Here is an 11,257-nt window from a genome sequence, read left to right as displayed (position 1 = left end):
GGTGGCGGTGGTTTGCTCTTCACCGCGGCTCGTGACGTCATGTTGTAGTTCGGTGGTCACCTAACCACCGAAAATCCAGACTATGTATGAGCCTTAATGAAGGCTCTGTTCCATTTTGGTCAAACAGAGTCAGGGTGAGTGTTGGCTCACTGGAAACACTCTGCTACCCCAGTGGGTGTCAAAGTGTCCTTGAGTGTGTGGGTTCCATCATCCATGGCCCCGTACGAGAGTGTAGCTGAGAGTGTACATGTATGGTTCCATTCGTACACTCAGACCCAACCGGTTCAGTTCTTTGTGCTTCTTAGTCCATGAGCCAGAGCTCCAATCCGATTTATTGTATTACAAATTATTTTTGCATTCTATATGAAAAAGCTACTATTGTGGCAGGGTTTATCACTTACTTATATTTATCCTATAAACAATTTAATATAGGTATAGCCTATAGCGTATAGTAGGTGGGAAAGGGGTCTCAGAGTTATGGGGACATTGCAATAGAGAGTATGCATGTGACATCATCATCATACATGCTGGAAGACTGCGGGAATGCCTACTGAGTGGCAAAAAACTACTTTCTGGCCTTGACAGCCCAGACATCCAAACAGAAAAGTCATATTTGATTGCATGAAATTACTTTAAACACCATTAAATTCACTTGGTCACTCACTTTGCCACTTGATTTGCCACTCGATCTGCCATTCACTGTATGCATGCCCATAGTATACCCTCTATTCAAAAGTTTGAGAACCACTGCAGCACACTATAGCCAAATTCCAATACCCAATATATCGGCCACTCGCTCACTCACACTCGCTCACTCCAGCATGGCAAATGACGGTGAAATTGGTGACCTGCCAAATATGTGACCATCTTGTTCACACAACTATTACATGGAAGTCTTTAAATACATGGCCTAAATACAGTTAGGTTGAACTCTGCTAATGAACAAACTGCAACAATTGACATTAGGACACATTTACATTATGTGATTGTCTACACGGTTGTCACATATTTCAGCAGGTCACCAATTCCACCATAACACCACCTTGCTGGAGTGACTGAGTGAGAGTGAGCGAGTAGCCGAGATTCTGGGTATTGGAATTTGGCTTAAGGAACAGAGCCTTAATTAGTATCATCGGTAACACCTGTGAAGGAAGTAGGAAGTAGGAAGAGGAAGTAGGAAGGGTTATTCTGTGTATAGAGCCCATTGTTTGTTTGTTTTTCTTTTTGTATATGCAAGAACGTCTAATTCAGCTACGCTAACTGTCCAGGAAGAGAGAGGCTGTAGTTTCTATTGACTTGGATGATGTCACTGCCAGTGCCCACCTCTGAAACACAGTGAGTGAGTAAATGTGTATATTATGCCATGAATGAACATTAGTGAGGACCGATTCAATTGAGTGAAGTGGTACTTTAAAATAAGTGGTTTTAAAGAAGCCTGTCTGATTGATTATGGGTCAAATATTTGCACACTTTGAGTTACACGTGTAAGGGGCCATTTGGAACCCCCTGTCAGCTGACTTTTTTTTTTCTTTTTTTTTCCCTGGACTACATTTCCAACTTCTCTACTAGCAAGTCGACCGTACTAACGACCTTAGTGGACACTTTTCACGATTGGCTGCCTTTCGGCTGCCTCTAAGCCAATGGGAGACTTACCAATAAAACCCATAGTCTGAACGGCATAAAAACCCATACTCTGCACTGCACCTGGTTCTACAAAACGTGCCTTTTAAGCATCATGTTTGATGTTTACATGAGCAGTTCATTACATTTTGACATCATTCATGTTGTTTTTTTGTAGTTTTTTCTTTTCTTTTTGAGTGTCAACATCAATATTTATTAAAACAAATAGTGAAGTAATACTTTCAGGATTTAAAAAAGTGTAAACTTTCTCACAAAATATAAAACGGACACATCCCAACCATAAATAATAAACATGTATGTATAGTCATGCACTTGTTTGTAGGGCTGCATACCATTTAGTTTGTACATTTTTAATTATATATTTTTTATCTTACACATAAAATAAATTTTAATATTTCTTCACGTTGGTATGTAATGAATATTTACATTATTATTTATTAGTATCTGAACGCATTAAGTGTTTGGAACATCAGGCTGTCTCCCACAGAGTGTGTGTGTGTGTGTGTGTGTGTGTGTGTGTGTGTGTGTGTGTGTGTGTGTGTGTGTGTGTGTGTGTGTGTGTGTGTGTGTGTGTGTGTGTGTGTGTGTGTGTGTCTGTGTGTGTGTGTGTGTGTGTGTGTGTGTGTGTGTGTGTGTGTGTGTGTGTGTGTGTGTGTGTGTCTGTGTCTGTGTGTGTGTCTGTGTGTGGGAGATTATTTAGTACATTTTTTTGCTAAACTGGAGCAGTGGCTAAAGGTAAAAGTGTAAAAAGTCTAATTCATACTTTGTCACATGACGGTGTTGCTCGACACCGCCGTGCGTCGAGGTCTAGCCTACATCAGGCGTTAAGTGTAATTGGCCTAATTAACACACACTATGAAACTTAAAAAAGGCTTCGTCCACACCACAGGCAAACCCCACTGATCCAACACACCGTCCTTTGGGAGTTAGGACTGAGATTTGGAGCTGGCGGTGTGCACGTTAAGCCAAAGACATCTTTACCATGATGTCACAATTAAGCTGCCAAAAAGATCAGATGAGAACTCGTGACAAATATTCTATGCTGTCTGATGTGGGACGTCCCAGGGTTCCATTTGCTTGGGGTGGCTCGGGAATGCCTCTGGTTTTGATAACCCCCCCGTCCCCCCCTCTGGTCATTCAGCAGCTGTATGTCCGGCCACCCCCCCCCCCCCGCCCTCACACACACACACACACACACACACACACACACACACACATCTAAAATAGCTACAATGGCACATCCACAACTTTGCAATATCTGCATCGTGATGAGTTGAGAGCTTGTAGATCTGCTACTTTGCTATTCGACAAAGTATATAGAGTTAAGAAAGGGACCCCCACCTTCTTTTTTAACTTTTTACAAATAGAACCCTGCGGCGTGCTATATGACACACCCATGAGACGCAAGTCAACTCGTCATAAATGTGAACACACAGAAAAATAATGGCTCTTAATAAATGGTTCTTTAAAAGGCTAAAGAAAGAATGGTTATTTATGTTCCTCTCAGTGGTTCTAGAGAACCTTTTTTATTTATTTGTATTGTCCGGTGAGGTACCAGTGCTTAAAGGAACCATTTGATGGTCCCAATGTCGGGCATGTTGTCTTTGAAGTGTACTGTTGCGTGGTCAAGGTTTTAAAGCAGTGGTTTTCAACCTGAGGGGGTCGTCAAATAATCTGTTTGGTCGCCAATAATAGAGCACCGAAGTCCTGACGTAACTCTCTCATCCCTTCGATTCCTCTGGTTCGCGGAAGTAATTTCTCTATGGAGAATAACATGGGGTGATCTTAATATCGTCTACTATAAGCGTTGTGGTCCAAACATAAACAAGCTGTCTCGGCGTTATTGTCAGGGAGGTGTCTCTGTATCATTTGCAACAGTCAGTCACTCATATATGATACAGTCTGCTTCTAGCGAAAATGTAACTAATTCAGCAGCAGTGACATTAGCGTTTTCTCTCAGTCAGTTGATTCTTCATATCCATATGAGTGAAGCGGCCGGGGTGACATGTTTATTTTTCAAACACAGTTGTTATATGAGGCGATCTCAAATCGCCTCAATGGGGATTTCAATGCAACTAAACATACATGAACCTGGGGACTGACGCCCTCTACTGAAAGTGACGTCAGACTTCGGTGCTCTATACATAATAATAATAATAATACAATGTAGGAATGGAAATCTGAATGTGTCGGTGGCGGAAAGTAACATTAACTTAAGCACAATTTTAAGGTTTACTTGAGTATTTCGGCCAATAGGCCAATAGGTTCTCTGCCACACGGAGACGTACTGAAACGAAGGCTGTATTACATCTGACCCACATCGCATCCATAAATCATCCTCCTCCATTTTGGCGCCATAATGTACATGGTCATTTTACGTCCACAGCTAAAAATGAGTGGAATGATGGCGGTCTCAGTCGGTATGTGTGCCCGTGCATGTTTAAGGGGGGGGGGGGGGGGGGGGGGGGGGCAACCAAAAAGGTTGTGAACCACTGCTTTCTAGAACCTTGGTTCTTCTATGGCGTCACTCTGGAGAGACCGTTTCGGTTCCAGTTGGCACCTTTATTTTCCTGTGTGGTACTGTACTGTACTGTACTGTACTGTACTGTACTGTACTGTACTGTACTGTACTGTACTGTACTGTACTGTACTGTACTGTACTGTACTGTACTGTACTGTACTGTACAGGTACTGTACTGTACTGTACTGCATTTGGTTCTCAAAGTACTGGGCTCCTCAGCAATAATATCATTTTTTTTTTCAACCATTTTTATACTTTTATACTATTCAAAATATCGGATGTACAAGTTCTAACTGTAACAAGTTTTAACTGAAACCGTTGCTTCTGGAGGTCCCTCTGCACAACATATTTTTGAGATGGGGGTCCGCGGCCAATTATTATTTTGGGGGTCCTTGGCATGAAATGGTTTGAGAACCACTGTACTGTACTGTACTGTACTGTACTGTACTGTACTGTACTGTACTGTACTGTACTGTACTGTACTGTACTGTACTGTACTGTACTGTACTGTATGTACTGTACTGTACTGTACTGTACATGTGAGCTGTTCCAACAACAGCAAGGTGGTTGTTGGCTGTAAGGTAGTCAGTGGGTCTTGGCTGTAAGGTAGTCGGAGGGTCTTGGCTGTAAGGTAGTCGGAGGGTCTTGGCTGTAAGGTAGTCAGTGGGCCTTGGCTAAGGGCTAAGCGTCTAGTCAGTGGTTCTACATTGGGCCCGTCTGAGGGCTCTGCTGTTGAGGGGGGGATCCCGGGCCTTGCTGGGGGGAGGGTCCCGTCTGGGACAGGCCGGGGGGCACCCATGCACCCGCGCTGGGGGGGCGACTGGGCTCCCGCTGCCCGATTGGTCCAACTCAGCGCTGTCGCAGTCCGAGTCGTCACACAACCCCCGACCCTGAGAGAGAGAGAGAGAGAGAGAGAGAGAGAGAGAGAGAGAGAGAGAGAGAGAGAGAGAGAGAGAGAGAGAGAGAGAGAGAGAGAGAGAGAGAGAGAGAGAGAGATGAGAGAGAGAGAGAGAGAGAGAGAGAGAGAGAGAGAGAGAGAGAGAGAGAGAGAGAGAGAGAGAGAGAGAGAGAGAGAGAGAGAGAGAGAGAGAGAGAGAGAGATTTTTGAGTGGTGCAACCACTCCAAGGAACAGCAATGGGAAGACGTCTTGTCGTCCGTGGCATCCGGTACTTAATTGGCAATTAGACGTCTTGACGTTTATGGCTCGCAAACAGTTTTAAGAGCGGAATGAATGTGATGTGACATTCCGTGCTCAACCAATCAAATCATCACTGTGATACACACAGACACACAAAGCTGCATGGCATGCAAGAAAAAAAAGAAAATCACACCTGTGTGTCAAACAACAGTTCAACACGAAAAATAAAAACGTTTTTAAGCCCGTTTTAAAAGACTCCATTGTCTGCGGTACTGTCGGGTCCATATAAGGACAGCTGTTCCACAGGCGTGCTGCTGCCCAGCAGAAGGAAGGCCTGCTCGGTCCCCCATGGTGTACAAACTGTACATGGTTGGTATTTGGAACCTAGGAATATATTTTCAGATCTGAGGCTGTGGGTGGTTTTTTGGAGGGTAGGGTAGGGTAGGTAGGGAGGGGCAGTTGTGACGGGTGCCCCAGACAAACAAGGCACCGCTCACTTCACACAAGTGTAATTATTTTTTGCCGTTTTATGAATTTGTCAGATTTTTGAGGGGCCCTTCCTATACAGAGGTTTAATGTTTGTCTTTCGTTCAAAGTTTTTTTAGTAAACGCATTGACACTGAAGGGAACATTTACGCCATAATGTGTTGTTTGCGTCATATTGTCTCTTTTTTGTTAATGGCGTTTAATGTTTGTGTTGGCACTGTTTGTTCTACATCACCTAATCAACATGACTGAGTTAGACTTTAATATATTAGCGCCCCTCACTTCACACAGGTGTGATTTTTATTATTTATATTTCCTTCTTTATCTTAGGCACGCTTTTATCATGTCGGCGTCGTCGGGTTGTTATTGTTGGTCGTCATGGCTGCCAGTTCCCACCTGATGTTGTGTGTGAGCTCCGACTGCTCCAGACCGTACTGAATAACTGCTAGCTTACATAATGTCTTGAGGCTCGGATTGAAGTCTAAGACATGCAGGTCACCACGTGAGATTAGTCCTCCAAAGAGGAAGATACGATCTCCCACCGTGCATGCAGCAGCATATCTCATACATCGTTCCCAGTCCTTTCCCTTGGGCTCAACCTTCTTCCAGGAGAAGGTCTCTGGACTGAATTTCCACACATCAATATTTTGCAAGCCACCAAATATGTACAGCTCTCCATTGTAGGTAAATGCTGAATGATAGCAGAGTTCTTCTGGATGAGGCTGTGGAGATGGTGTGCTCAGCCAGAGGTTGGTCTCTGTGTCAAACACTCTGAGGTGGTCCCCATAGTCCCAAAATACAAACATCTTTGTCCCGATGATGGTGGAAGAGTGAAAGTATGTAGCAGTAGGTTGAGTTACTCTGGTGTTAATTAAAGTCCAGACCATTGTGCTGGTGTCCAACTTGTACATGTCAGTAGTCCATCCAGTCAGCTTGGTGGATCCTCCATGGATAAACATGACCTTCTCCAACACACAGGCTGAGTGGTAGTACCTCTCCTCTGGAACAGTGCCAGAAACCCTGGGTTTGAACCATCTGTAGGCGTCAACATCAAATGCATAAAGCACATTGCAGTAAGGACTCGATCCTCCCCAGATGTAGACTATATCTTCAACCAACACAGCTGTGTGGTCAGAGCGCCTGGATGGAACCTCTAGGTGGCGTCCTCCACCTCTTCCTGGGGTCAGCTTCCTCCAGCATAAAGACACTGTGTTGAAGACGTGAACATCAATGGGATCACTGTCTCCTCCAAAGCAGTACAGCTTGTCCTGCAGCACCACAGCTGCATGGCGACATCCCTCTGCTCCTCCTTTCAGACGGACAGACCAGCGGATCATTCTAACATCAGGTTGTTCTTGCTTCTCTGACCCACAATGCAGTTCTGACTCTCCGTCTCTGTCCCAGAATGCAGTTCTGTCAACCACACGCTATCTCTTATATCTCTACAGTGGTACAAACGTCATGTGACGCCTCTGGCCAATCCGTGAAGCCGGTGTGTTGCGTCAGCCAGAGATACAGTAGTCTATCTGTGTCCGTCACTCAGGGAAAAGGCTCCAGTTTTCAGTGTGACTCTGGTGTGTCTATCATAGAGTAATGAAAGGATAGAGACTGAACCGGAGCGTTGGCTGCTTCAACGTTGGATAGCCTTACTGGGGGCTTGGGGTCTATGCACAACTTACCTTCCCTGTGGACCGGTCATGTTTTTGTTTGTTTGTTTGAACTGTGAATGTTCAGGCCTGTGTGGAATGCCAATGCATTGATATCTTTTCCTCCCTTCTATTTTTGCATGTTTATATGTATATTTCTTTGATGTGTTTCTTTACTGTTTACCTCTTACCTGTAGCATGTCATTTAGACATATGCACTTGCTTACATGGCATAGTTTATATAGTTTCAATATACAGATTATAATCTTTTGGTAGTATATTGTTTAGACTGATGCTAGTGTCTTGGTTTTCCTATGATCCTATAGATTATACACTGTCTGTCTCTCTGCATTTGATGCTTTATTGTCAGTCGCTCTGGATTAAGAGTGTCTGCTAAATGCCTACAATGTACCCTTTGCTAAATAAAGCGATTGTCCAATTCCAATCCAAATAGTTTAGCAACCGTTGCTAAACTGGGCAAGCTTCCGTCACCTCATAGCTGGCAATGTTATTAGTGCTGTTTAACACATACACAGTGTATTGTCGGGAAAGTTACAAGACTCACCTGCCCAGGTGATGGCAATCATACTAATCACCGTAGTCTGACCATGCATTACATTACAACTTCTGTAAAGTTGATTGAGTTTCTCCCTCTAACATTTCCTCATGTTTTACGTTATTTATTTATTTTTCTTCCATTGCATAGCCTACTGCAGGCCTTGTTGACAAGATTTATAAGACATTTTCAAGCTCTTGCTACTGAAATGATCGATTATTTATGCAGATAAATCCCGCGCAACAGGCGCTCCCAGGCTGTGGAGCGATGCAATCCGTTTTCATATCAATAAACTTCGTCTTTTGGATAAAACTTCGTCTTGGGTGTAACGGACCCACAGGTAATACTTTTATTGTTTAGTATATATTCACATTGTTGTGAGGCATTGAACAGGAAGTCTATTAATTTGAAGACATTGTGCTAACAACTGATCACAGCTGATGAGAATCAGATGATTGGGACTCAGCTCAGCTGTGGCACTGGGGTTAAAAACAAGGAAATGCTGCCTCAGTACAGAGAAGGCTTGAAACAGACAGCACACAAATGGTGTGGCTGAAGTTTGTTGGTTATGTGGATGGCTAAGGAAAGGAAGGCCAAAGGAACGGTCAAATGCCAACTAACCATGGAACGAACTGATGTCACACACAGAATATAGCACCTAGCTGGAAAGGGGGACAAGGTATTTTATTGATTTGCTTGCACTGTTATTGGTATTATTGTGAAAATGTATGCAGAAGTCTGTTTATGTATTGTGTAATTTACTTTAGTGATGCATGGAAAATGTATTTTGTGCCTGAGATTGGAACTGTTTATGGATTATATTGTAGTGATTTATGATTGATATATTGTATTCTATTTCTGTCCCAGTTCTACGGTGATTCACTAATAAAGCAACCTAAAAATCATCAGTCAAGTCTTCAACCTTTTCATGGCCAGCTGGGTCCGCTACAGTAGAACTTTACCCGGAATGGACTCCATCACTCATCTCTGCGTCCACCTGCAAGAAAATGGACTTCTCCCACTCTGGGGCTGCCATTAACCAAACTCAACTAACCCTGTTGCATGGATCCGGTGAACAATTGCATTAACACAAACACGCACAACAGAATGGAACGTTACGAAACAAGGACTGCTACAATGTGCATTTTCACAGTATAAGGATAGCTGAATTCAATTTTAGTTTGTGGTTCTATGATGTACACGCCAGTGAAGATACATATTTTGCCAAAGGTTTTGTATACATTAAGGTGTTGAATTTACAATACAAGTTAAAGGTATATTTGTTTACGGTTATTATATTCAAGGTCTTTATTTTCAGTCACACCCATAGCCTGTTTTTTACTTTTTATTGAAATCTAATCCAAAATGGCAGACATTAGCATGATGGTGAATGAGTCAGATGACAATGCAGATCTAGAATTTGTTGAGAATAAGGTAAAGAGGCTTCTATCTATGTATGATCAATGGAAGGTTATTGCATGGATCACAAAGACACAGTTAAAGGCCAACATTGCTGAGAGCGACCCAGGACTTGTCCTTGACACTTTGGTTAAGTGCAAGGATATTTCTAAACTCTACTCTGACATCTTTAAACATGGCACCCCAGATGATTATGTGAGAAGAAGAGTAGATCGATGTAAATTTATATCGAAGGACATTTTTGAAGTTATTTTTGATAGAATTGTTGATAATGAATTTGGAACGGGAATGCAGGATTGTTTTTATGGACTGCTTGTCCATGATCCTTTTCACTCTATTTTTAAACGTACTCCATCACACGTTGATACCAAGAGTAGCTATCACTCTGCATCTGTGGCAGCGGCAGTAGAGCTTGCCAGGAAGAGGCAGGGGAGGAGTTGCACAGAACAGATTGAAGCTGAACGGGAGGAGCAGATTGAAGAGGAACGGAAGGAGCAGATGGAAGAGGAGCGGGAGCAGCAGAGGAAGCTCCAGGCTGCCGCACAGGAGCGGGAGCAGCAGAGGAAGCTCCAGGCTGCCGCACAGGAGCGAGAGCAGCAGAGGAAGCTCCAGGCTGCCGCACAGGAGCGAGAGCAGCAGAGGATGCTCCAGGCTGCCACACAGGAGCGAGAGCAGCAGAGGAAGCTCCAGGCTGCCGCACAGGAGCGAGAGCAGCAGAGGATGCTCCAGGCTGCCACACAGGAGCGAGAGCAGCAGAGGAAGCTCCAGGCTGCCGCACAGGAGCGAGAGCAGCAGAGGATGCTCCAGGCTGCCGCACAGGAGCGAGAGCAGCAGAGGATGCTCCAGGCTGCCGCACAGGAGCCAGAGGACCAACAGACGAGTGCTCTGGAGGCTCAGAAGGGTGAATTGGAGCAGCAGGAAGATGCAGTCATCCAGGCTGATGACTACAAACCAGCCCAAACTCGCATGCCCAGAGAAAAGTTGTCTCCCAGTCCGAATCCCATAAGGAGCCACCACTCCACTGTGGCAGCAGATTCACACAAGGTTGCATCAACTCTACACCCAGAACCAGAAGTCTCTCAACAGGCTTCGGAGAAACGTAAACATGCCAAAGGGAAACTCAAGGATGAAAGGTACAAGCACGATCAGGACACTATGGTCAAGAAGGTCAATGTTGAGGATGTCACAGTTGGAGCTGGTCTATTCAAGGTGGGAGGGCTCCTAATGGTGGGAGAAGAATTGTACCGTCTATACCTACCTTCAATTTTGAGACTATTAAATGTGTCTGGGGTTACCTAATTTGGAAGAAAAATCATTGTGTTTTATACCAAGTTTAAATTCACTATGATTTTTGGTGGGAGTGTAACGGACCCACAGGTAATACTTTTATTGTTTAGTATATATTCACATTGTTGTGAGGCATTGAACAGGAAGTCTATTAATTTGAAGACATTGTGCTAACAACTGATCACAGCTGATGAGAATCAGATGATTGGGACTCAGCTCAGCTGTGGCACTGGGGTTAAAAACAAGGAAATGCTGCCTCAGTACAGAGAAGGCTTGAAACAGACAGCACACAAATGGTGTGGCTGAAGTTTGTTGGTTATGTGGATGGCTAAGGAAAGGAAGGCCAAAGGAACGGTCAAATGCCAACTAACCATGGAACGAACTGATGTCACACACAGAATATAGCACCTAGCTGGAAAGGGGGACAAGGTATTTTATTGATTTGCTTGCACTGTTATTGGTATTATTGTGAAAATGTATGCAGAAGTCTGTTTATGTATTGTGTAATTTACTTTAGTGATGCATGGAAAATGTATTTTGTGCCTGAGATTGGAACTGTTTA

General features: G+C 43.9%; 1 protein-coding gene across 1 annotated transcript in view; it reads right to left on the bottom strand.

Annotated features, from left to right (window-relative positions):
* Positions 1-4,864: 4,864 nt before the first annotated feature.
* The window catches only part of map3k12 (mitogen-activated protein kinase kinase kinase 12), a gene marked incomplete at both ends in the record, with an annotated part of 28,065 nt that continues 21,672 nt past the window's right edge, over positions 4,865-11,257 (bottom strand). Inside the window, 2 exon segments of the mRNA XM_083769882.1 lie at positions 4,865-4,989; positions 4,992-5,052. Coding sequence (XP_083626008.1) covers positions 4,865-4,989; positions 4,992-5,052 — 186 coding nt within the window.

Source organism: Protomyctophum parallelum, assembly GCF_964188405.1.
Source record: "Protomyctophum parallelum genome assembly, chromosome: 7".
NCBI lineage: Eukaryota > Metazoa > Chordata > Actinopteri > Myctophiformes > Myctophidae > Protomyctophum > Protomyctophum parallelum.
Note: the sequence above shows the minus strand (reverse complement) of the source record. Positions and strands in the feature narration are given on the sequence as shown.